The sequence below is a fragment of the Choloepus didactylus genome, chromosome 2, assembly GCF_015220235.1.
Source record: "Choloepus didactylus isolate mChoDid1 chromosome 2, mChoDid1.pri, whole genome shotgun sequence".
Classification (NCBI taxonomy): Eukaryota; Metazoa; Chordata; class Mammalia; order Pilosa; family Megalonychidae; genus Choloepus; species Choloepus didactylus.
Genome location: NC_051308.1, coordinates 54,735,931 through 54,762,221, shown reverse-complemented (window position 1 = coordinate 54,762,221; position 26,291 = coordinate 54,735,931). Strand labels below are relative to the sequence as shown.

Below are 26,291 nucleotides of genomic sequence, written 5' to 3'. Positions count from 1 at the left end.
GAAATGAACACTGGTCGGGCAGTGGAGGGCAGTGGAGCTAGGGACTCTAGCTGTGGTCAGCATTGCAGAGATGGGATCTAGGAGGGAGAAAGACACAGAACCTGGCTTGGTGAAGTAGACTTAAATACTTACAAACAGGAAACCTTCTCTGCCAGACTGAGAGGGGAATAGTACCTTTGTAACCTGGGGAAGCAGGCAAGGTTAGTGCTGTGTTTCCCTTACCACTGCCTAGTCAGTGCCTGGCACAGTACCTAACGTGTAGTAGGCACTCAATACTGCTGATTGAATGTTTCAGACCGTGTCTTCAGATGAGCTCCTCGTGGGGAGGCTGCATATTTGCTGAATGAGTGAATAAAGGATGACTGTTTGTGGGCAGAAGCCAAGAGAGAGAAAAGCTCACCTCCATGGCATGACAGAATGAGTGATTTTAGGAAGTGACTGAGTCCAAGGGGACCACACGAGATTATGTCCTCAGGAGAAACAGCAGAAAAAATCACCCTTGGTTGCCCTCAACCTCCCAATTGTAACTCCACATGCCCACACTTAGTCCCTAATCTTGGAATCCAAACTGGCAAGCTCTGGGGAAAGGATGCTTAGAGACTCAGTATGAAGGTTGAACAGAGACAATCACTCCTCTAGGCCCAGGGAGGATGTGGATCTTGGCAAACCTATGGGGTGGACATGAGTCAACAGGGGAGACCAGGTCAGTGCTCATTTCCTCCTGGATGCAACAATCTCTTGGGAAAAAATCAGAGGAAGGGGCTGGTGCTATTTATCAGGCAATTGGGTAAGAGGCACGTCTGCAATATGAATAGACGTCTACTTCACTCGCTGTTTCTGAGAGGAGGAGGCCTAGGTTCAGGGCACAGGGCTAGGGGTACAGGGGCCAGAAGCAGCTGTTTCACAGTGCTGTGAGCTTGGTCCACTGCTAGAAAAGGATGAGATGTGGGGTGGGGGGGTGGGGGTGAAATGATATTTATCCCTCTGTTCAAACGAAAAAAAAAAAGAAAGAAAATAAAACAGAACACAAACACAAAACAAACAAACAAAAATGACAGAGCCTACTCACAAAGGGTTTCTCACTGGGTCCAAGACTGTGGTTGCTAAACAAAGTGTCCCCAGATCCCAGACAGACACTCCCCACTCCAGGCTACTTGGAGGCACCCACCATGAAATTGCACTTGGTGATTATCTCAAAAATCTACTTGCACTGCTTGTCTCAGTCCATCTGTCCTTCCTGAATTCTTGCTATACAAACTTGGCTCAATGTATAAAAATTCCCATTGAAAATAATGAGAATTCAGTATCAAAGGGAAGTCATAGAAAGAGATGGGAGTATGGGGTTGGGTAAAAGGGAGGGGAACAAAAGAAAAAATTCAAATAGAAAGTGCAGAGGGGTGGGGTTGAGTGACCAGACTAGTCCCCGACATCTGTGTCTCGGTCCCCAATGAGCCAAAGGACATGGAAGCTGAGTGCTAGGAGCCCAGTGCCAAGCAGATCCCCCAGAGCTGTCAAATATGGGATGGAGAAGTTGTCTGGGTCCAGGCCCCGACCCCACATCCAGTGTACCATCCAGTCTGCGATGTACAGGAGAATCAGCACCTGAAGAGACAGAAAGGCTCAGCCTGTAGCCATCCCTCTCTCCAGGGGGAGCCAGAGGCCACACGATCAGACCCACTCACTTCATCAGAAGGCTCAGCCATCCACAATCTTTAGCCAAGGAGAGCTCATCATTCCAGCCCTGCAAACTGTGTCTATGTCCCTCCACCGCACAATTACCAACTTGAGCAGATAACAGGCATAATAGGAGCTCTTTGGAAAGGAAAAGACTGCTACCACCTGGGTCACCCACATCAGCATTACATTCTGCTCCAAATTCACCAAACAAGGGACTTTGCAACTTAAATCCTACTTTGTTGCAGGAACACAGCCCTCTTGCCTGTAATTCTGGGTCACTCCATTCTTGGGTGACTCCAATCCCTGCCCTGTTGGCCTCTCCAGGAGCCTGGCAGGGGCTGGGGGTTGGAGTTAGCTTTCCGTACAGGGATTTCTTCTGTGAGCAGAGTGTAACAAGGACAGTGTTTGAGGCTGCTGCCTGCACAGTTGTCTGAGTAACAGCTGATTATTCCAAGCTGGCTTCCTGCTGACCCCTTCCACTCTGCTGTTGTGGGCTCAAAGAAAGCATGTTTAACATTTAACACTAGTTAGCTAAATATAAAGCAGACAATGCCAACCAGTTCCAAATATAATTTGGATTGTCTGTGCCCTTGCCTTCTTTTCATTAGGACAGGTAATTAAGAATGATTTAGATTTGAACCTTGCTAGAGGTCCAAGATCAACAATAGCTGGGAGATTGTTGGAAATGCAGAATCTGAGGCTCCACTATCGATTGACTGAATCAGAATCTGCATTTTCACAAGATTCATCTGTACTTTTTGTTGGAGATGCACTTGATCTAGAATACTGAGGTGGGGCATGCTGCATCTTCTACATACTCTGTACTCCCTGAACAACTGTATTTATGTAAGAAAGAAACGGTTTCTAACGGTTAAGCTCCTAACACAGTCATTTGGGAGGTTTTACTCTTGACTGCATTTTGCAAATACTGTGGTATGAGAATTCTTTTGTAAGGCCTTAGATGCAGGAACCAGAGCCCCTGGTAGGATCCAGAAGCCAGAAGTGATACTATTTTCAGGCAAACTTGGTTGCTTTTCTGTCCTCTTTCCAAGGAAGCCAGAGGTGTCAGTCCCAGCACCCTTTCACATTCCCCCTTGCCCTGCACAAAGCTGTCTTGTATGCCCGTGGCCCTGGTCCTGGGTGAGGGCCAGCCTCCCATAACTTCACACCCTTTCTAGCAGCTGCAGAGAAGTCCCAAATAAAGAGTGTGGCCAGGAGGCCTTCAGGACGTGTCCCCGGAAGGGAATGGACTGCAGCTGTTCTCACATTCCAGCCTCCCTAGCAGGCCCCAGGACACGTGGCTGGGAGACTGCAAAGGGATCAGGGAGAACCTTTACAGGGGATCAAGTGCCATACTCTGGCTCTTCACGGCCTGGAGAAGAGGGAGGAGGTCAGCATCTCCCCCAGGGTGTTATTAACGGGTTACAGAGCCAATGCTTATTCTTCCCAACCTAGGCTAAGGGGGTAAGCTGAAAACCTTCAACCACAGACCCTCGCCATACCCCGTTCTCTCTCCCTTCTCCCACCAGATGCTGAACATTTTACCCCACTTGCAAGGGAACTTGGATGACTTGAGAAATTGCTGCAGGGTAACAGCATTAGGTTGATAGGGGGGTGGGAGGGCAAATGCTTATCAATTGGTGATAGGTTGAATAAAATATTGACATATCTATATAAAAGATAATACAGTCACAAAAAATGAGGGTGCTCTTCTATTTATGTATTGATAAGGAAGGATCTTTAAGATAAATTGTTACGTGCAGAGCAGTGTGTATACCATGCTACATTTGTGTAAGAAAAGGGGGAAAGTAAGAAAAATAGATATGTGTGCTTGTAAAAGTATAGCATGAGCTGAAGGCTACACAAGAAATTGCTAACACTAATGGCCCATGAGGAAGAGAACTGGATGGCAGGGGAGAGGGCAGAAAGGAAGACTTTTCATTGTATTCACTATTAATCTTTAGAAATGTGGAACCACATGACTGTTATTATCTATTCAAAAAACAAATATACAAAAATTTAAAATGGAATAGCAAGGGCAGGGGTGGCTACAAAGGGCCAGCAGGAGGGAGGCTGGTGGTGATGGAACAACTCTGGATCTTGACTGTGGTAGTGGGTACAGGAATTGACACAGGTGATAAAATTGCATTGAATTACACCCACACACAAATGAGTGTCCGTAAAACTGGTGAAAGCTCAGTAGATTGTCCTAATGCAAATATCCTGCTTTTGATATTGTACTATATTTATGCCAGATGTTACCATTGGATGAAACTAGGAGAACAGTATATGGGACCTCCCTGTACATTTTTTTTGCACCTTCCTGTGAATCTATAATTATTTCAAAAGAAAAAGCTTTAAAAATGTAATACTACAACAAGGGAGAAAGCATCAGAGAATTACAGAATGGCAAGCTGGACAGGATCTTACAGATGATCTAGTGCAGTGGTTTAGACACTTTTTCAAGCTGGGGAATACTTTATTCAAATTAAATCTCCCGAAAAAGCTCAACATGCAAATTGGAGCCAAATGGTGCTCTGTGGTCAGGCCAGGTGGAGGTGGCACCCAGAGCTCACCTTCTTAGCACCCCATAACATCAGGGCACTGCCTAAAAACCATCACTTTCGGTTTGTGACTCTTGATTTACAAATGTGTCACTGAGGCTCAGAGAGGTGAAGCAACTGGGCCCAAGTCACACAGCATGTTAGTGACTCTGCTGGAACTACAGCCCTATCTCCTGAGCCTGTTTGGTGTTTATGGGCAGCCCAGACACAGAGAAAGAGGTGGCAGGATGTCTGACGGGCTGAGGCTGGGCCTCCTCTCCCATCACTGCAGGGCAGCCCTGGCCCCTCCCGTGCCCCTGCTGGTCCGTACCTGGAGCAGTGCAGCTGTCATGTAGAAGATGATGAAGATGAGTGTGAGGGTGGTGTGCCCGCCCTGCATACAGCTGATGGTGTAGAGAAACACTAGGTGTCCCGGAACCACAAGAAGGAAGAGGACCCGGGCCGAGCGAGAATTCACATCTGGGGCCAAGGGAGAAAGGGCGTGAAGAGGATGGGAAGGAGGGGCCATGGCCACAGAAGGCCTTTCTAAGTCAGGAAGGACTGCACCACACTCCAGGGCTGTGAAGGCCAATTGTCTCTACATCTCCATCCCAGAGTTCCCAGCCTCTTAGGGCATCCCACGAAAGGGAGCCCTGCCTGTATGTGCTCTGCCTTCTAGAACAGCTGGCACAGCCGAGCAATAGGAGAACTATGTATCTGGCCCACAGCTTTCTTAGGTGAGGCCCCTTCCCACCAGGGCTTGAATGGACCCGGGAGTCTGAGAATCTGCCATTACCACGGCTGAAGAAGGTGGTACAAGGACTGGGGCAGCGGCGAGGAGCTTGCTCAGAGTTCTCCCCCGGCATCCCATTCATGTGTAGGAAGGTGGAAATGCGGCTGGCCTGGACTGCCACCAGATTGCCCCCAACTCCTGCAGAGACACATGCGGGCTTAGACAAGGTAAGGGGATTATCCTTTTGTTCTTTGTCTTTTATCAGCAGAGGCATCGACCTCTGTCTTCATTTGGGTCTATGTGGGCATCACCCACCCACCAGTCCCCACATGAAAAGTGAGCCACTAAGAAGGAAGACAAAGACACCTCCCCTTCCAGGCTCCTCCCAGCCTCCCTCCATGGAGATGTGGCCATCCCCTGTGCCCCTGCCGTGGCTGTGAGAGTGCAGGGACGGGCACAGGAAGATCTATAGACTCAAACAACCCGAATTCTCCACTAGTGCACTGTGTGTGCGTCTGCTTTTAGCCACAGCCAAGGGAAGAAGGTGCTCCCTTCCCTCCCCACTCCATCAGTGCTCTGAGCAGACCCTGTCACCACTTTCAAGTTCAGGTTTGAACTCTGGAATTTGGTGCCTCTCCCTGGAAATGTTACTGTTTCCCCTCCCACCCCCAACCTATTCCCTGCTCTTCTCAGCACTGCTCTGGGCCCTGGGAGGCTGACTTCTACAGATGGACAGGCTGCAGATTGACTCCTCTGCCCTGCATCCAATTGGGTTTGTTCAAGGGGAGGCACCAGCAGGAGACCAGACGGCGGCAGGAGACAGGTCAGGTATTTCTTTCCCGATCCCTCCCTGCTTTTTGGAGGTGCCTTATTCCTGTGGAGGGCAGGGGAGGGGCTATTCCTGGGCTCCTCTAACACCACAGCCTCCCCATGACCCTTCAAGTCTGGAGGCTTCCCATTGTGGTGAATCTCCAGGTGCCTCGATGTCCTTCTGGTCCTTAAACCTTGCTCTGTGCACAGTCCCTTCATTAAAGTCTCGAACTCTGAGCTGGATTCTCTTGATCCTGCTGGAACCCTCACCAATAGAGAAACCCACCCCTTATAATCGCTTTCCCTGCCCCTCTCTTTTCCCCTCAGCAGCTGACAAGACTCACCATTTATCACAGGAGTGAAGACAGCCATCCCTGCAAAGTTGGGGTCTGAGACAGTCTTGTCCAAGATAAGGCCTCCCACACTACATAGACACAAAGACAAAATGACACAGAGACCAACGAAACGATTCGGCTCCAGCCTCTGGATGAGAGGCACAGGCCCCCCAGGCCTTAGGGAGGGAGAGGGGTAACAGTGGCTCCCAAGGGCCTCTCATCTTCCAGTCTCCACCTCCTAACAGTCTCACTCGGCACAGTCCCCTCAGCACAGTCCCGCTCCTGTACCCACCCCCACGTTGTCTAGAGGAGCCGCCTGCAGGGCTACCTGCCCATGAGGGCCCCTGTTGTTCTGCCTGCTCAGCATTTATTTCTCCTTCTGGCAGCAGCACTGGGCTCTGCCTTTGGGATCCACCTTTCTCAAACTCAGGCACTGTGGTTCAGGTAACATTGCCCAATGACAGCCAGGTCCCAGGCCCACATGGCACAGCATCACATCCCCAAGGCCATGGCGATGGGGGGGTTCAGGGACAACCACGTGATATCTTAACAGAGCCAGTGAAATGATTCTGGGAGTCTGTGGAGCTGGTGGGGGAAAGAATCTTTCCACTGGGACTAGTGGGAGCAAAAAAAGTATAAACTGGGAACTGTGTGCAGGCCACCACAGAGAAAAGCAGAGCCAAGACATGGAGCATGCGGGGGCCCAGGTGAGGTTATTTGAGCCCATGAATCCAGTTGTGCTGTTTTAGTTGCATAAGCCAATACATTCTGTTTTTTAAATTCAACCCATTTCAGGTGGTTTCTTTCTGTCACTTGCAACAGGACACATGACTGACACGCTTGAGGGCATTTCCAGGGTCTATGCCCAACCCCTCTCCCCATGGCTTAAAAGGATGCCTGTGGCAGGGCGGGGGTGTGCACCCAGGCCTGAGCCTACCTGCTGATGGCCATGGCAATGACGACAGGCTCCCAGCCTGAGTACAACACCTCCCTGGTGGCTGGGCTCCGTCGGGCCAGCATCACCCAGACAGGCAGCAGGGCCACGAAGAAGGCACACACCAGGGGGTAGATGTAGTGCCAGCCATCTGAGAGAGGGAGAGACCAGAGGGAGGTGAGCGCTGGTCCCAGCACCCCATGGCCTGCTCAGCCCACAGATCAACAGCAATGCCACATGAAATGCCCGGAAATATATCACCTCATTTGAGCCACACTGTCAGTCCAGGAGGTACACAGGGCCAGTCTTTCCATTTTATAGATGAGGAAACCAAGGCAGCCAGCTGCCCAGGCACTGAACTAATTAGGACAGAGACCAGAATCTAGATTGCTTGATTTTGATCCCAGAATTCATTATCACCCATGGCCCTTCTTCATTTTGCAAGCAGAGTCTAGTCTTCAGTTCCTTCCCCTGATTCTTTCCACCCACCCTTCCAAAGGCAGCACAAATTCGCAAGACCAGGTGGGACAATGTTCCTCAGACACTTTCCCCCATTCCTGCCCCTACCATCTGCATGAATTTGAGAGTGGTACTGAGCTTCCCCTCTTTAAAATCAGGAGCTATTACAAACTACATTCAAGCCAAATTCAAACTCAAATGCTTAAGAACCTAGAAGAAATCCTTGCACATTTGCAAAACCACTACCATCTCTCCCAGGCCCACCAGGAGTCCACCCTGGCCACACCCTCGGTGGCCTCAGCCTCACCCCGCTCCAGGTAGAGTCCCCAGCTGATGCCTGAGAGCAAGGCCAAGGTGATGAGGTCGCCCAGGCTGGCGGCAATGGGCGTGGCCACATTGTCTGGGTTGATCCCAATCTTGCGAGAGCCAATGATGACCCCAATCATGATCATACCTGGTGAGGAAGGGGAGGGGGCCAAGGTGAGAAGAGATAGAGGGGAATCAACAAACAAAAAGAGAGAGGGGGGGAGGCACCAGTTGAGACCTCCGGGGTAGCTGTGCCTCTTACTCCCAGGCCCCACTCTTCCCCTCCTTACCCAGTACCAGGGAGGCAATGAAGGCAGTAGCCACGCTGCTGGCACAGAGCAGGAAGGCGTGCGGGATGCTGAAGTGGCCATCAGGGATCCAGCCGAAGACGACGGCTGCAATGGATGCCAGGAAACCCACCACTGTGGCCTGCACCTGGGGAGAGGACTGGCACTCAGAGGGCTCTGGGAGCAAGGAGTTTCTTAGCTAAGGTCACCGAGCTCTGAGCTAGACCTCTTCTGGCCCTCAGCAGCCCCAGGAGGCAGGCTGTGGGCTGGACCGTCCAGTCCTTGCAGGCTGGATGATGTCTTTATTTATTTAGTTTCACACCAGACACTAGTACTGGGCAGTGCACACTGCAGGAGTCTGGTACATGTTACTGGCAAAATGAGTGTTCTGGGGATTGCGCTGGAGTTCAACTGAGCTGGAGACTTCAGTCCAGAGGGAAGTCCTATTGCCAGGACCTGCTCCTACAGCCGGGATCAAAGCCCCCTACACTGCCTGGAGCAGAAGACTGGCATGGGAGATGCTGGGCTCCCAGGAGCCCCTCCCGCCTTGGCTGTTTTCCTGGGTAACTTGGTTGCCTCCTAGAGCTACTCTGAGAGAAGACAGTTCGGCAGGGTGCTGAAGCTTCCTTTACAGCCAGCTGGGGCTGACCTAAACTTTTTGGAGATTCCAACAAAGGGGGAAACTTAGCCCCCTTTCTCTGGCCCCTGTTCTCTTACCTGGATGAGGGCCATGTTCCCGGTGATCATCCGCCAGAGCTCCTTGGGTGTGTCCATGTGCCCGATGTTGGCCTGGAAGAAGGACGGCAGGGGGCTGGAGTCCAGGCTGGAAAAGACCTTTACACTCCATCCATTAGGCCCCTGCCTGGATCAGGAGGCAGTGCATGTGGCACGGGACTCGGGGACTAGGGACACTGACCTCCAGGGAAAGGGAAGCAGGACTAGGGGTCCTGAGGTGAAAGGAAAGGAGTGCAGAAGCCTTGAGCTCCTGCATCTGGGAGTGGGAAGGGAGATCCCAAGGCAGCTTCCTGTTCTCTCCTCTTCTCAGGACACCTGCTGAGCAGAGGCAGATTCCTCCCTCTGCCCCACTGGTCTACGAAGCTCATTCCACATGGGTCAGAATGACCCAAACTCTGGCTCTGAAGCCAGCTCACTATCTTGGGGAAGGAAAGGTCAGCCACTGGTGCCAGACTGAAGCTGCAGGAATGTTTGGGGAGGAATGAAGTGGCACAGGAAAGGAGTAGTGGCAAGTTGGGGGTGGGCTAGCCTGGTGGCCACTTCTCTCCACAACCTTCTCCCGACTGTTGGTCATGCAGGGATACCCCTGCCATCTGATTCCCTTAGCCTCCTGAGTTTTATTGTTTCCTGCCTCCCACCTCATGGACCTGTATCTGGTTCTGTGCATGAAGCCTCATGGCTGACCTACACGGACAGGTGGGAGTGATGAGCACCCCTGGCCCTTTGTCTGTCTCTTCCCCTATGGAAAAGCAAGCTGCCATGGGGGAGAGGGAGGGGATTGGAGGGGGGCTGGGAAGGGCTGGCTCTGCTCCTGCCCAGCTGCAGAGTGGGGCTGGAGATCAGAGGCGGCCCCCATCTGTGCGGATGGAAGGACCAGCATGATGCCTGCCTGTCAAAGCTGCACAAACAGTCACGAGGCAGGTGGAGAAGCAGGGAGTGGGGCAGGAGTCCAGGGATGGCTGGGATATTCAAAAACCAAGCCTGGGAATCGCTTTGGGCAGAAAGTCCCTTCCCAGGAGCAGGACACCCAGCCTGGGATCTCCCTACAGCTGCCCAGCTAGGCCCTTCCCTTCCCACTGAGCCCCACACTCAAGGCCTGGGCAGTTGAGAAAGGCCTGAAGCCAGCTCCAAGTCTGGCTCATGCCACCCAGAGTTCACTCTGTGCCCCCTTCCTCCCAACTGGGACACTCACGGCAGTGGAGAGCCTCGATGCCAGGGTCATTTCCAGGTTCCCCTTTAGCCCCAGCAGTGCAGGTACCAGGATGAAGACCTCTGTCACCTTCTGGAAGACTTCCCAGTGCTACAAGGTGAAAACAGAACCCAGGAATTTCAGTGCTCACAAGGGCTGGCACTGAGGTTGAAAAGACAGTCTGAGATCAGGAGCTTGAGGAGGAAATGGAATCAGCAGGAGTGAGGACACCAGTCGCCTTTCCTCCAAGAACCCTGGAACCAAACCAATTCCACGGTTCTCTAAACAACACAGGCCCCCTTCCTGCCACTCAGAAGACAGAAGATGCAGAGGCTCTTTCAGACCCCTAGCCCAGCTCTACATCCTCTGCCTGCCTCCCAGGAATCACCTGTCCAGCTGAGCCTCTCCAGGCTGGCTTATACCCCACAATTCCTTTGCAATCCCCCCTTAGACCACAATCCCCAAACCTTTTGCCTTCAGCCCAGTTTCTCTGCTGCCTCAGCCTTGGGTGGTGTTGTCTCAGCTGTTGAGAGCTGGACTCCACAGGGCTGGGGATGAGCTGATTAGAGAATTTGTTTGATTTCTGTCTCCAAGGGCTTTGGGTCTCGGCCTCAGCAGCTCTCCCGAACAGGCTTGGCGTTAAGGCCGTGGCCCCCAAACCTCTGAATTCTGGTTTGAAAAAGGCTTTTTATTCACCCCCTGCACCCCTGCCAAGATAACCTTCTCCAATATCTCAGCCAGGAGAAGCTAGTGTACCCCTCACGGAAAGAGCACTGGACTGGGGGTCAGGAAGTCTGGGTTCTAGTCCCAAGGCAGCCACTTAGGACTCTCTTGCTGATTTCTTCACTAACATCTACTACATACTAAATATGTGCTAGACTAAGTGCTTTTAGTGTATTTTCTCATTTCATCCTCTCAACAACCCTACAAGGTAGGGGCAGTCTTCACCCCCAATTTATAAATGAGGAAACTGAGGTTCAGAGAGCTAAGAGGGAAAACTGTAGGATCCAGGAGGGTTTATTTAGAAAGGGTTTATTTATTTTTTAAATTGAAACAGGATTTGCAAGGAAGGCTGGGATGGTGTCCCCCTCCTGGCCTATGTCTGAAGAAATGGGAAGCCTCCAGGTCTGGAGAGGGAGAAGGGGGCAGTTGGCTGAGCGGATATGTGCAGGTTGATTAGGATTTCATGGTCAGGGAGGCAAAGCGCAGGAATGAACAGGAGCACTGCACTGAGACTTGAAGGGGCCTCATGCTATCTTCTCAAGGGGCCTCCCCACATGGACCCTTGTCAGGGGCGGGGGGAGCTTAGCCAAGTTACAATGATCTCAATTTCCTGCCGTAAAATGTGCCATTCAGGGGCCAGATCAGATGGTCTCTACAGGCAATTCCAGCACTGACACTCTAGAGTTAAATGTGAGCAAGGATATTGGGGCCAGGGCTAGAAACCAGGGGAGACTGGACATGGAGGGTGGCAGCTCTAAGGCAAGGACCTCTCTTTTTTTCTCAGAGTTTTGGGGTGGGGGAGGGCCCATTTCATCAGGGCCTAGGATTCTGCTTCAGGAAGCCCCTCCCTGAGGCCTAAGGAGGGGAGGAGAACCACAACACCTCAGCCACAGCTGCTGAGCTTTCACGGCACCCACAGGAAGAGCCAGCCCCTTCCACAGGCTGGAGGGATGTGAATCCCTTGTCGTCCACAGGACACCCAGAGAGAAGGCAGCGCCAGTGAGGCAAGGGGTAAGGAAACCATCTCTTGGACACAGGTGGTGCATGCCACTGGGGTTCCAGCTCCCTGCAGTCATGGCCTCACTCTTCTTCCTTGCCCAAACTGGACAAGCAGCTCCAGAGACAGGATGAATTCCTCTCCTTCACATCCCCTGATGAGGGTGGCTGACTGCAGACTTTCGAAGCTGCTCTCAGAGCCGGGCCACATGGCCCATCACCACCATAAAACATCTGCTGCTCCCCAACTTCCCAGCTGCCAGCTCAGTGAAATGCTTAGTTCTCCAGGTAGGTGCATGCAATGTGTATGTACTGACAGAGGGAAAATGTCCAAAAGGAAATACCCCAAGGGCATGCAAGTAATATTTTCTGAATTGTTTGCAATGAAAGTTCCTTGTCTTTATTACTATTTAAGAAAAAACATATATATAAAGCTCAACTAAGCTCCTCTGGCTGCTACTATAAACAGCCCCAAATCCCTTCACCCCCTAGCACATCCACATCCCTTCCTTTCAGCTACATGAGGGCTTAGAAGGTGTGGGGTTTTAGTAGTGATCGGATCAGGGACACACAGGCAAAAGGGAGAGAGTCACAGGCAATAAGCAGCCACAAGAACAGCCCCTATCTGCCAGGACTGCTCAGAACCTCACACCAACTGCCTCCAACCCAGCTGAAGCCCTGGATTGGCTCACGGATCAGAGTGGCCAATTCCTACATATATATTTTCTTCACCCACAAAATCCTCTCCAAGATGCAGGGCAGGCATGGAAGCCTCGGACACGCACACAGGTGCACTCACTCCCCATCCCCCTTAGCCCTGCAGCATGCTGGGGACTCTGGGAAGAGATGCTGGGAAGTAGGTGAGGTGGGACCCACCTAGAAAGTAGGGTGGCCCAGAAGCCGAGGAGTGGCAGCAGGGACAGTCAGTGAGCACCTCTTCTTCCTCCTATGGCCTAGTCAGGCCCAGCCTGCTCATCCTGGCTGGGAGTGCCTGCCCCTGAAGTCAAACTTGTCTGCCGGGCTGCCACCCACACCTTCCTGCTCTACTGGGGATGGAAAAGGTCATGTTCCAGGAAATGCTGTCCAGTTTGGAGGTGGCGGCGGCTACAGATTTAAACTGCTTCTTGGAAACATGGCTCCTCTTCCCCTCCTTCTCTGTCTTTGGGGAGGGGCTCAGTGGTCTCTGATTGTCTAGGAGTGAGGGATTATACTGCTCCCCTCTACACAAAAACAATCCTGCTTCAGAGCAGCCACCCTAAGCCTTGCACCTCAGTGGCCCTGCTGGACCTTGTTCTTCTGACCTGCCTCTTCCAATCCGTTGCCAGCTCCTGCCAGCTCCCTTCACCCCAAAGCTCACATACAGACCCTGCCTGCCCTCAAGTGTTCTAGCCTGCTGCTTCTTCTGCTCCAGGAAGAAATGGGATCAAGATATTAAAAAGACTTAAATCCCCAGGTACAAACTCTAAGCACCAGGCTGCAGGAGAACCTGGGAAGCTGGGCTTGGGTTGACCTTTCTGGGCGAGGACTGAGTCTGATCAAATTCAGGTAACCCCGGCCTTCACCTGTTGGAGGCTTCTCACCACGGCCCTTCTTCTCAGGGAAACACCAGCTGGCTAGGGCTGGACAAGTGTGAGAAAAGCATGCAGGTCCCTGACAGCAAGCAGGGGCAGAGGCATGGCATGTGGACAACAAGATGCCCAAGTGAGACCACATATGAATGTCTTTCCTAGGGATCCCAGCAGCCCGAGAGCAAGCCACCCATGAGGGGAATGCTGCTTTCCCACTCCACTTCCCCAAGCCCCGCACTTGCCCCCCCTCCTTCATCTTTGAGGACTCTTCCATACCCACAACAGGGGAGAAGCAGGAGTATGTGTTTGGGGAGGGGAGTCTTCTTTCCTTGGGATGCTTAGCAAGTGTGTAGCAAGTTAAAACAAGGACCTGGGAGTCTCATCTGCCGTAACATGGCTGGGAGTTCCAGTGAAGGTCTGGATACCACCTCCTGCCACCCCCATCCCTCACAGAGGCTGGTAGGAAAAAGGAGAGAAGGGGCATGCAGCAACTTTGGACCAAACCAGGGGGAAGGGCACAAAGCATCTGCACCATGGGACCTCCCATAACCCTATCCCTTCCGATTCTAATACTGTTTTCCCTCAAAGGGCACAGGAACGTTTAGCCATGCTGGGGATGTCGGAGTGGATCACAGGCCATTTATCTTTCTCCTACTTTTGGCCAGTACACCAGCCCATTATCTCCCCTCAGTGGTGGGCTGTGCACGTTGAGTGGAGAGGAAAGTAGATAAGAAGAGTTAGAATAACGGGGAAAGCTCAGGGTGGGGTGGGGAGTAAGACTAAGGACACATCTGAACCAGGGCCAACACAGACTTCGGCTCAGTTGCTCTGACACACTGGGGACACTGTAGAGCCGATTTTTCCAGACAGTCCCAGTTTCTCCAGCTCCCTCAGAATCTCTGGCTCACTGAAGGCCATATTAGGCATATAGGTGTGAAACCTTAGGAACTGTTCTGGTCTTCCTGAGTTCAGGATTGTTAAGTCACCTTTTATGTTCCCCTGGATGTAGAAAAAGAATCCCCTGTGGTCCCATATCCTGGCCCTTCGGTATCCTCCTGTGATGTCACTGCAGCTATCTGTAGAGCCTACTCCAGCCCAGCTGCAGCAGGCAGGCTGGAGGAGGAGGGGACAAGGACAAACCAGACCTTGTCATTCACACCAACTGGACCCTAGCTCTGGGCAAGCCTAGTACCACACTGAGGGCAGATGCTGGCCCAAACATTCCCTACCTAGGCCTCTCAAAGTCTCAGGCTCATGGGCACACGGTAGGGGTGGGGCAAGATGTCAAAGGGTTTCTTCTAGCTCTAGAATCCTCTTAGTGTGTGGGGGGAGGGGCAATCCCTTCCCACAGCCTTTAAGAACTTTTGACCCTGCTCACTTTAGAAGATAACTTCAACTGTTACAGCATCCAGTCCACCCTGTTTTGGGTAGGGAAGACAAAAGTAAGACTCATTCTAGAGTCTTTAACCAACTAGTGAGCCATGGCCTTGGAGAAGGCTACAGAGGTTAATAGTGCAGGCTCTGGAGTCAGATGGCCAGGGAGAAGTCACTAATCTCTCTAAGCCATAGGTTCCCTCTGTACACAATGGAGATAATTAAGATTCCTACCTCACAGGCATACAGAACAGCCCAACAAACATTAACCAGCACCATTACTATCATCTAGAAAACAAGATAACTTTCCTTAGTTCACCACAGACTCCTTTGAAGGCACCAACCATAACTCAAAAACTCTAAGAATGAGAACCAAGGCTGCAGGAAAGGGACAGAGGAGGTGGAGAAACTGCTACCCAGTCCCATTTCTCCTCCTCCCACTAGCCCCATTCATTGCTCCAGGAGGAGGGGCAGGTACTGGGAGGAGGAGCCTAAAGCCCATCCTTTCAGCTCCAGGCTGACTTCCTAACCTCCAAGCAGGAACATTCCTAAAGGGGGAGAGGAGGCAGTACCAAGCACACTGGCACGTCATAAACACCGTCTTCATTAGCAATCAAAAGCTAGGTACTGGGATCTCTTGAAAAGCCCAAGTCAAAGTGGTTCAAGTGGTTCAAGTGGACCGTGTTGAAGGAACCCGCTGAAACCAGCTACCCTCCGTGCCCACATCTGCGTGAGATGTCCAGCAAGACCCACTGCATTACCACATGCATTGTCTGTAGCTGTGGTTTGGCTTAGGGGAGATGATGCTGAGCTCCATCTATCCTGGGGGATTTCATAGTTAGGGACCAACTGGGGCGGAGGGGTTCCAAACGGCAAAGGCTAGATCTCCATCTTCCTCTGATTTTCTCAGTACCCAGAACAGAGTCAGGTGCTTGGCAGGAATCTGATACACACTGCTAATCAACTTAGATAAATGCAGCACCTTCAGAAAGCTCTGCACGTTTTACTGCACTCCAAAAACTTTTGCTTGGAAACATGACTTTATCTTTTGGACCTGGAGGTTCTGAGCAAGTCCTGACCCACATATACTAGCACAGCATGTCCTCTGGCTCTCAGCTTCCAGGTCCTGATGATTCTCATCCTTAATTCTACCAGTAGCCTCACAAAGAGCCCTCTTTGCTCAGGGCAGGTCCATGAAAAACAGGTGATGAGCAAAGAGGGGAGACGGTTCTGCCCAGGTCTGGTTGCATTTTGTCCCAATTTACACCACATAATTCAGCACTTTTAGGCCTTGTATGGCAAACTCCCAAATCACAGATTAGACAGCATGTGCCCACCTCTATCCCCCAAGGAGGCTGTGCCAAGGTTACAGGCAGATAAGCAACACAAAATGCCTTTCAGAGCCTTCCCACTTAATTTGAGACCCTCTTGGCAGCTGGACAAATTCCTGCCCAGCAGGGTGACAGAGGGAAGGCTTGAAACTGAACTTTTTACTACGGGTATCCTTGAAACCCTAAGTAAGGGTAAAGAAGGCATGCAGTGAAGACCTGGACCCAGCAGGAATGCCCAGGAGGGAGGGCAAGAAATTACCCTGTTCCTTCTCTCCTCTTCCAAGCCTGGGCTCTGGAAACAATTTTGCTTAGTTAAGCAATACTGCCCTGACCACCTCCCCAGGGCTACTCGGCTTCCTCCAGGTTTCTGGAGAAAGAAACTAGACCAAGAAGAAACTGAGGACATGTTCCAAAGGGAAACAGTATTCTAGGAAGTGCCAGCAGCTTCTGACTTGGGGGTAGACAGAAAGCTCCAAGAGTCTTCATTGCCCCGTAGGAAAAGGCGGCCCTGGGCTCACAAGAGCTGCCCTACCCAGGTCCTACCTGCACAATGTCCAGCACCATGCCTGCAGCCACAGTCCCAAAGCCTGCCAGGAGGAAGGGAAACAGCACTTGCAGCCCGATGGAAAAGGAGGTCTCCTTGAGTGGGGAGGGTGGTGTGGGGCCATGGTCTGTGCTGACGTCGTCACTTTCATTGCTCTGGCTCCCATTCTCCAGCAGGGCGTCCTCCTCCCGAACCCCCTTGGCATTGGCCCGAGACTCAATCACTACCACCTCCACCCCAGCCCCATCAGTCCCCAGGAACTCCGAGGTCCCGGCCAAAGGCTCGCACCCGGGGCCATCTGAAGAGCAGGGCAAGGCAGTGGGGCCAGTCCCGTTGAGCTGGTGGACGTCCTTTGACTCCGGCTTGGAGGACATGACGGGTAGGGAGGAGGGGAAGGGGGAACTCTCTTTTTTCGCTCTCTCTCTCTCCCTCTCTAACTCAGGAGAGAACTTAGTCTTGGGGTGAGCCCAGGCTTGGGTGCCGCAGGACCTCTCCCCACGGCTCTCCACTCCCACCAGATGCTGCAAAAACTGATCCACCAACGGGCAGCCCCATCAAGTACTGAAGCTGCAAGCTGGAGGGAAACAAGCAACTCCTCACCAGGCACAGCAGCCAGCCACCAGGGGTGCAGATGCCTGACTCCAACCGGCCTGCAATGTGCTTGGGGGAAATTTATCTGGCCTCTTATCTTCTTTGGTTCTCAGCAGCAGGCGTCTCAGAGAGGGCATCCAGAGTAGTGGATCCCAGGCAGGTCTGGGATACCCTGTGAAGTGGCCCCTCTTTCAGGAAAAGTAGCTTGAATTGAAATCTTTCAGAACCCAGGCTAAGCCTGGGGCTGTGACTCCCTCCCACTCCTGCAGCTGGGGTCCTTCAGTTTCCCGCAGCTCTTCTGGCTCTGCTGATCCCAGGGCAGAGTCTGCCGTCTTTCCTTTCTCTTCCAGAAATCTCCCTTCCTGGGAAGACCTTGTACCGCTCCTAATCCCTGGTCCTTAAAGTCACGGGGACCTGTGTGGAACAGCTTATGTGGGAAGGAGAAGGAAAAGAAAGAGAATGTTACGATGCATCCAAGCACAGCAACCACAGCTCATAATTCTCTCCCAGGGCAGACATAAAGCGTTTGCTATTCGCCTCCCTCTGTCCACTTCAATCACTTAATCCTTCACTGCCACATCTGGAGGCCGAACAGATGCAATCCCCACCATCCTCCCTGTCAGCAACCGGCTGCCCCACAAGGATCACCACCAATGTCAACAACAGTGAGATCTGACCAGCCTGGGATTGGGAAGACATGCAGGAGATCTTGGCATTGACTTCTCAGTGCCCAGGGGTGAGCAGGGATGTCCTCAGGGAGATACCTTCTTGAATGCCCATTAAGAATCCAGGATCTTTTTTTTTTTTTCCGCAGTGAACTGGTAATTTATTTATTTTTAATTAAGTTTTATTGAGATATAGTCACACTGCATACAAACCATCCAAAGTGTACAAGAACCCAGGATCTTTTGAGTGAGGTCTCCCAGTGGGGTCAGTGACAAATTTAGTCGCAAACTGCCTGCTACACAGCCACCCTACTGTAGAAGGTGGCTGTTTACAGTCCCAAGACAGAATGACAACTGCATGGGGCAAATAAACTAGGAGAATCTGATCATTGAGCAAATGCCCCCAGACCCCAAAACACCCCAGCCCTGATAAAAAATTCCAAGAGGATTTTCTGGGCAGTGGGGCAAGCCTGCCAGACAAAAAGCCAAGAGCCAGAGGCCTACCCATGCCTGCCCTTGAGAATCAACAGTGTTACAAAAAGCTCAGACTCTGACTTGGGTCCAGGACTCCTCTTCTCTCCCTCAGTTCTTAGCCCTGGAGTCTGTCAGATAGGGACAAGTGAGTTATTTCAGTTTGAAGGAAAAGAGGGGAAAACTATTATTACCCACATCTCTCGGTTCCCTAGGCTCTCCCTGTTCTCCAGGGTTACTTGTAGCTGGAGTTGGTGGAACTCTTAAAAAACGAGTAAGAAACCAAAGCAGTCTAAGCCCATATGCACTTGTTTGTAATCTCTTTAGCTGGAATGGTCCCACTTTTCTTGCCTGCAGGAGTCTCCAGGCCTTGGGTTGGGTACCCTTCCCACCCACCCCCCCATCTGCTTCAACAGCATAATTCTAACAAGTAAAAAAGAAAAAGAGAATTTTCTCAGGTAGGATGAACAAGTCTTTAAGTATTCCAAAACACACACAGTCAACTCTCCTTTGGGAAAGGCTGGAACAAACCCCAGGAACTGGCCTATGGAAATTGTCTCCTCTTTCTATCAACTCTGTCACCTAACAGGACTCCCTTTTCCAGTTCCATTAAACTGTCGTTCTTCCCAAATGTCTCATGAGAGATCCAGGAGTCTGCTGAGCAAGAGAGGCCACTGTCCTCTGCCAGAAAAGTTTCTGAGTCCGCTATACCCCGACATCCCCTACCCTCGTCCCACTTTCTTGGCATGCCCCTTAACCTGAAAGGGGGCTCGCAGGAAGTAAATCCCTCACGCCACTACCCCCAATAAATAGACTTCAGACGGGCCTAAGGCCCTGGGATGAAAGAAGCAAAAGTGAACCAGGACGCCCTAACCCCTCCTCCCAGGCGGGGACAAAAAAAGACCCACTTCAGTACCCCCAAACCCAGGGAAGGGGGAGAACTAACTGGGTGGCCTCCCCCCACCTCCCCCCTCTCCCCGACTCAGACTCAGCAAATGCGCAGCGCGCCAGGACTCCCGCCCTGCACCGCTCACGGCCACCCCCGTTCACCCGCGCCAAGACCCTACAGGACCGACCTGCCCCTCGCGTGGGAGGAAGGGGGGCGGCTGGCGTGTGGCGGCAGGGGCCCGTGGTCTCGGGGGGTGCTGGGTACCCCCTCTTCTCATCACTCCTCCTCCTCGGCGGTCCTTCTCGGCGTGCCTCCCCTCCCCAAACCCCCAGCCAAGGCGAGCGTCCAGGCGCGACACCCGGCTCGCTACATTTCGCCTCCGCGTTTCAGCAAGGCCGCCGCTCGGCTTCCACGAGGGGTGGGTGGCCGGGGAGGGCAGGATATACCGGCCCGGGGCGGGGCTGGCGACCCAGACGGGGGACTCCGGGACCGAGCTCACTCGCCCCCAGGCGTTTCTTCCCCGCTGCTTGGGCCTGACTGGTTGGCTGCTGGTGGCAAACGTGATCTGGGGCAGACGGGGTGGAACTCCCCCCTCCATCAAAAATAGATTCTGGACGGACAGCTGCAGCAGCCAATCCGAGGCTTGGGAGAGGGCGGGTTCGGCCTCGGCCCTGCCTCTTTCCTTCGCTTCGTGTCTTAGAGGCGGGGCGCCGGGGAAACGCAGTGCGCGAGTGACGGGAACTGGGAGCCGGCTCTCGGTACCCGCAGCTCGCGGGTCCCGGCGCCCATCGGCGGAGGCCAGAGGCTCCGGCTGCCCAGCGCTCCCTGCGCAGTGCCGCCTCCCCCAGGCCCGCTCCGGCGCGCTGGGAGCTTCTCGAGCCCTTTAACAGCCTGTGCGCCTGTGCGTGTCCACTCCTGCATCGCCAATGGCCTTCGAGAAGACGGAGAAACATCCACCCAGCTCTGACCCCGCGGCCTCAAGCAGTCTTACCCGTGCTCCTTCCTAGCGCTCAGTACCCGGAGAGAACCGTCCCTACCTTGTTCTTGGACCGAGCTTCTCTCCTGTTGTCCCGCCACGCCGCGTTTCCGCCAGATTTCGCGTTCCTCTAAGCAAATAGCTCAGCCTCTACGCAACCCGCCTTAATAAAGTCCCAGCCTTGAAAGGGGTGGGGATTGGCGGGAGGGAGGGAAGAGAGGTCGGACTCACGGCTGGGGTCCTGCGTTCACCACCTGAGGTAGGGGCAGAGGGGAGCCTGGCTTCCTATTACCCACTGATCCTGATGGCAGCTTGGGGAGAGATCCCGCACTAGATGAAATCCAACTTTCCCTGACGCACCTTGTGGGATCAAAGAGGGGTGTTCCCATAATCGCCTTTTGCCACTTCCTCCCCGGGGTATTTCCACCTCTCCCACGCAAACTCAGGACCAGTTCTCTTTGGGATGTTTTTGAGCAGGGTGTGTGACCTCCCCCATAAAGGAACTCCCACCCCCAGGTTTTCCCTCTTGCCAGTGGAACCCGTGACTAGTAGTTCCTTCCTGTCCTTTCCCCCTTGGGAAGTGGCTCAGGGGGCATTCGAGCCTGACTTCAGACCCCTGGTTGGAGTTTGGAGCAGAGATGTGCTTGGGGAGAGAGCACAGCGCTGATTATGAGGCCTTGAACCTCTCCTTCCTCCTGCTGAGAGACACACACTCAAGGATACATACAGCAACCTAATCAGGTAATACCTTTGGACAAGGTTGAGGTTGACAAATACATAAACTCAACCGTGCTCCCTCCCCTCTCCCCCATCCAATCCACCCAGGATTATTCCAGCTCAGCTGCTGAGGGGTTTGTATCAAAGGGTTTGCATCATAAGGACCCAGTAGAGGGAATGTCAGTTTCTTAACAGAACCCCAATTTTGGCTTAAACACTGGGTTTCTCTGCCTGGAGATAAGAAGTAGCTGCTAGATCAGGAAACATTGGACCCAGTCTGAAAAGATCAGGTTTGTGAACAATAGGTGAGGGATTGAATGGGGGAATTAAGGCTGATGTATCTGGAAACACTTCATTCAGGCTGGAGACAGTTTCTACCCTGCTCCATTCAAAACCCCCATCCATTTAATCTTGCCACAGCCCAACCGCCTATATGTAACATCTTCATTTCTTTCCTATCCCCTTTTCTCCTTCCATTTGTCACCTACCTGAAAACTCTTCCCTTCTCCTGAGGGTATTTTTTTTTAATGACATCTACCAGACATGTGAGAAAGTGTGCAAAGTTTAAATGTACAGGTTGACAAATTATGAAACAGTGAATGTACCCATGTAACCACCACCCAGATCAAGAATTAAATCATTTCGGGTATCCCAGAAGGTCCTTTCTTATCCCCTCTACTACTCTACACTCTTTCCCAAAAGGTAACCTCTATCTAACACCACAGATTAATTTCATCTGCTTTAAAACTATATAAATGGAACCACAGAGTAGGCATTATTTTGTGCTTGGCTTCTTTCACGGAATCTTATGTTTGTGAAATTCATCCATAACATTTTGGTAGCAATAGCCCATTCACTTTCATTGCTGTATGTAATATACCATTAAATGAATATACCATAGTTTATCCATTATTCTATTGATGGACATTGGGTTGCTCCCAGTTTGGGGCTATTATGAATAATGCTGCTATGCACATTCTTGTTCATGTCCTTTAGTGCACTTATATTCATATTTCTCTTAGATAAATACCTAGGAACAGAATTTCTGGGTCATAGGGTAGGCATATATTTAACTTTGGTAAATGCTATTAAATAATTTTCCAAAATGGCCCTATTAATTTACACTCCTGCTAGCAGTTTCTGGAGTTCCAGTCACTCCACATCCTCATTGACACTTGTTATTGTCAATATTTTTAATTTTAGCCATTCTGGTGGGTTTGTAGTGGTTTCCCATTGTGGATTACATTTGCATTTCCCTTGTAACCAATGAGCTTGAGCACCTTTTCATCCAAATTTGACATTTGGATATCTGTTCAAGTATTTTGTCCATTTTCCTATTAGGCTTTCTGCCTTGCTTTGTGGGAGTTTATTCTTTCTTTTCTTTTTTATCCTTTATTTTTTTAGAGCAGTTGTAGATTTTCAGAAAAACCATTCAGAAAGTACAGAGTTCCCATAGACTGCAACCCCTTCTAGTTTTCTCTATTATTAACATTTTGCATTACTATGGTATGTTTGGTTACATTTGTTGAACAATGTTAGTATATTATTAACTAAAGTATATACTAAAGTATATTATGTAACTACAGTTTACATTAGGAGTCACTCTTTGTGTTGTACAGTTATATGGGTTTTTAAAATTTTTTGATTGTGGTAACATATAAAACATAAAATTTCCCATTCTAATCACTTTAAAGTATACAATCCAGTGGTGTGGGGGACTTTATATATTTCAGCTTTGAGTCCTTTGTTGGTTCTAGGAATTGCAAATATTTTTAGGAGTATAGAACCCAAAAGATCTTGGTTTGGGTGTCTTCCGAAGCCTCAGGGCCACAGTGGCAAAATTACAAGCTTTATGCCTATTTTAATCACTGGTGTATTCTTAGTCCTGGCACATAGTAGCTGTGCAATAAATATGTTGAATGAATGAATGGATGAGACTCATTCAGGTAGTTTGTCCTATGTTGTGCTTTTCCTGAGAGTCAAACACCAAGAGGGACTGGGGGAAGTAGATTTCCCTCCAGCCCAGCCAGCTGTGACCTTGGAAAGGAAAAGACCCCAGCCCTTATCCACAGAAAGAGCAGAAATAGCTACAGTCTGTGAAGAGAGAAGCACTGATGTAGGAGTCAGAGATCACATATGAAAAGACAGGAACTTACAGCAGATAGCAAGCCAGCCAGATGCTTCAGAAGGAGAGATTCAACTGGGGAGGGGTAGGGCTACTGGTGACAAGGAGACAGTGAGGGTCTCTGAGCATCATTGTGGACCTCTGTATAACAAGAACCTCCAGAGTTCATTTGGCCCTCCTCCTGCCTCAAGAATGCGCACCCTTAAAGCTTGTTAGCTGAGAGAGTTCTTCTATACTTAGAAATAACTTTCCCTCTTCAAAGGAGATCCTGAAGAGTTTGGTTACAGGGTCTTGTTCCAATATCCACATTGGGGAACTCTTCTGCAGATATGTCCTTAATTTCTTCAAGGCCTGTAATGTCCTTCCTGAAGATGGAAGGTCTTTAAGTTACCGCCAGCTCCTTCATCTCCAGAAAGAGCCTGTCACAGGCCTGTTGCATTCTACAGCACTTTCTATCGCTGTTGTACGCTTCAGTGCCCTCTCCTTCTCCTTCAGCTATGGTGCCGAGATCAGGTCAGATCAGAAGTTCCATTACTATGGGAGAGAGGGATACTACCCCCCATGGCACCCTAATGAACTTAAAGCATCCACTCCCCAGGTCCTTCAGGAGACATTGCCCTGAGAACAGTTAGTGGCTCCAGAATTTCCATATAGGATAAACGTAGAGGAAGCAGTCTAGTTGGAGAGGGGCTAGGTGACTTGTCATGTGTCTTGATTTCCTGGCTGCTAAAAGAAATACCACGAATGGGTTGGTTTAAACAGCAGGAATTTACTGGCTTACATTTTTGAGGCTAGGAGAAGTCCAAAATTGAGGCATCAGCAAGGCAATGCTTTCTCCCTGAAGACTGTGGCATTCTGGGGCTGGCTGCAGGCGATCCTTGATCCTTGGCTTTTCTATCACATGGCAATGCACATGGTGATGTCTTCTCCTTTCTCCTCTGTAGACTTCCAGCTTCTTCCTGTGTCTTTCTCTCTCTGTCTGAATTTCATTCCGCTTGTAAAGGACTCCAGTAATCCAGATTAAAGCTGAATCTGATTCAGTTGGATCACACCAAAGGAAGTAACACCTTCAAGAGAACCTAATTACAAAGGGTCCACATCCACCAGCATGTAGACCAAGACCAAGAACATGTCCAAATTGGGGTATACAGTTCAATCTACCACATCATGAAAATGTGTTCGTATAGCAAGCACAGTATTTTCACTGAAATTGAGTTATTTGGTGGGAGAAGGGAGGCTTTTGGGGAGACTTGCTGATCATTGCCAAGGACCATGGATTAACTTGTGAGGGAAGAGCCTCTGTGGCATAGCCTTCTTAAATCTTGCTTAGCAGTTTTCCTAATATAGGGTTCATTTCACCTCTATGCTAAGGCCTCATGGCCTTCCTTCAGGGGCGGCTGCTATCTAGCAATGGCTTCTCCGTGGACTACCTGGATACCCATCCTGAAATATCATAACATTCCAGAGCCCCATAGACCCTGAACCCTAAAACCAGCATGGCGTAGTCACAAAACTGGTCTGGCGTGGCTGGAAACTTTTCTGCTTTTTGTTTCTGCTGGGGGAGGGTGCCCCCTCCCATTTTTCCCTTGCTATAACCCCTCCCCTGCTATCTCCCTTACAGAGGTCAACTTCTTTCCTGCTGCCCAGAGCTGAGGTGACATCCTCTTCCGGCTTCATTCACTGCTAGGAGGATGTAGTGATGGGGGGTGGAATGGGGAAGTGTGGCCATCTGCACCCAGAGCTGGTTGCTCTCCCCATCCCCTTTGCTTCTCTCCAACTGAGCTCCCCTCTCTCAAAGCCTCCTGGATACCCACTCTGAGATTCCGCTAGGCAGGATGGTTCTAGGTATTTTGGAGCTGCAGGAATGAAATTACTGAGTAGAGCTAGGAAGCCTTAGCAGAAAGCAAAATTGTTTGGTGAACTATAACTGGGAATAGAGAAGTAATCTTTGAGAGGCAGTGCTGCACAGTGGGATGGGCCACATGGACCTGGATTTGAATCTATGCTTAGCCACATGTAAGCTGTGTGACCTTGGGCAGCACCTTAATGTCTCTGAGCTATATCTATACAATGCAGACACTACTTACTTTCTCAGAGATGTTGAGAGGAGTGATAGTGTAACACTTGGAATATTTCCTGCACACAGTAGGATTGCTACAATTTCAGTCTCACCAAAGAAAAAGAGCCATAGTAGGGATTAGGCATCTGAAGGGGGCATCTTAGGCTTTCTCTGTACCTTCCATGGAAGTCCAGACTTCCCAGAATTTGAGGGCACTCCTAATTGGAAAGGGTAAAAGACGGACATTCTGTGGCACATGGATGCTTGTAGGGGCGAGGCAGGGCAGCTTTCCTGCAGTGGGTCACAAGCCTAGGATGAATGACCTTTATCTTGGAGAGCCAGGATACAAGAAGATTATATTTTGCAAACCAGATTATGTAGTTTTAAACTATCCTCTGTGTTTATTGCCCTTTGATTATCCCTTGGTCCAGGCTTTCCTAAACTGACCTGATCATAGGAATCACCTGTGGGCACTTCTTTTAAAATATAGATTTCCAGGCCTCTCTCCTGGAAATTTGTTTCCAAAGGTCTGGTGCAGAGCCAGGAAACCCAACCTTTTAAAAAGCCCCCAGATGACTCCCATGATCCAAACAGTTTGGGGAATAGAGCTCCAACTTGGTGGTTCTCAACCCTGGCTACATGTTAGAACCTCCTGGGGAGCTTTAACAAAAATATATCTTTGTATTGTATACCTGAAGTGGTTAAATGGGGAATTTTGCATTTGGTGAGACTGAAATTGTTGCACTCCTACTGTGTGCATGAAATATTCCAAGTGTTATACTATCACTAATCCTCTCAACATCTCTGAGAAAGTTTGTGTCTGCATTGTATAGATATAGCTCATACCACAGTAAAGTTGTTGCTGTTGTTGTTGTTTAGTTTTGTAACCATTGTGATAAATCCTCCAAAAGAGGGGCGCAATAGAAAGAACTGACTTCATCAAGGAGGCCATGCAGGGTGTTGCTGAACAAATGATGGATGTGAAACTAACCTGTAAAGGAAGATAGGTGTTAACTAGGTAATGGTGGGGTGGGGGAGAAGGGCAGGGCATTCCAGGAAGAGGGACCAGCATGACATGGGAGGGAACCTAGGGACTTCAGTGAACTTAAGACCACTGTGCTGTAGCACGTACAGCAACAGGCATGAGAAGAGTCTAGATTGAGCTGGATTGAGGAGGGCTGTCACAGTTTCCTAATGCTGCCCTTTTGCAAAACACAAGCAATGGACTGGCTTTTATAAAAGGAGGTTTATTTG

General features: G+C 50.6%; 1 protein-coding gene across 3 annotated transcripts; it reads right to left on the bottom strand.

The window, feature by feature from the left end:
- Positions 1 to 1,002: 1,002 nt before the first annotated feature.
- On the bottom strand, positions 1,003 to 20,260 carry SLC41A1 (solute carrier family 41 member 1). 3 transcript variants are annotated; one of them, XM_037824893.1, is made up of 11 exons: positions 20,198 to 20,260; positions 16,544 to 17,562; positions 10,012 to 10,119; positions 8,802 to 8,873; positions 8,088 to 8,232; positions 7,799 to 7,945; positions 7,036 to 7,183; positions 6,108 to 6,187; positions 5,017 to 5,151; positions 4,552 to 4,700; positions 1,005 to 1,602 (listed from the first exon to the last, which is right to left on the bottom strand). In XM_037824893.1, exons 2-11 carry the CDS (start codon positions 16,916 to 16,918, stop codon positions 1,417 to 1,419), a joined length of 1,545 nt encoding a protein of 514 aa, XP_037680821.1. In that variant the 5' UTR covers positions 16,919 to 17,562; positions 20,198 to 20,260; the 3' UTR covers positions 1,005 to 1,416. The 3 variants fall into 3 exon arrangements, with proteins under 3 accessions (XP_037680822.1, XP_037680821.1, XP_037680820.1); XM_037824892.1 differs by lacking the exon at positions 20,198 to 20,260 and adding an exon at positions 19,348 to 19,714; XM_037824894.1 differs by lacking the exons at positions 5,017 to 5,151; positions 20,198 to 20,260 and adding an exon at positions 19,348 to 19,714 and having other exon boundaries at positions 1,003 to 1,602.
- Positions 20,261 to 26,291: the final 6,031 nt, after the last annotated feature.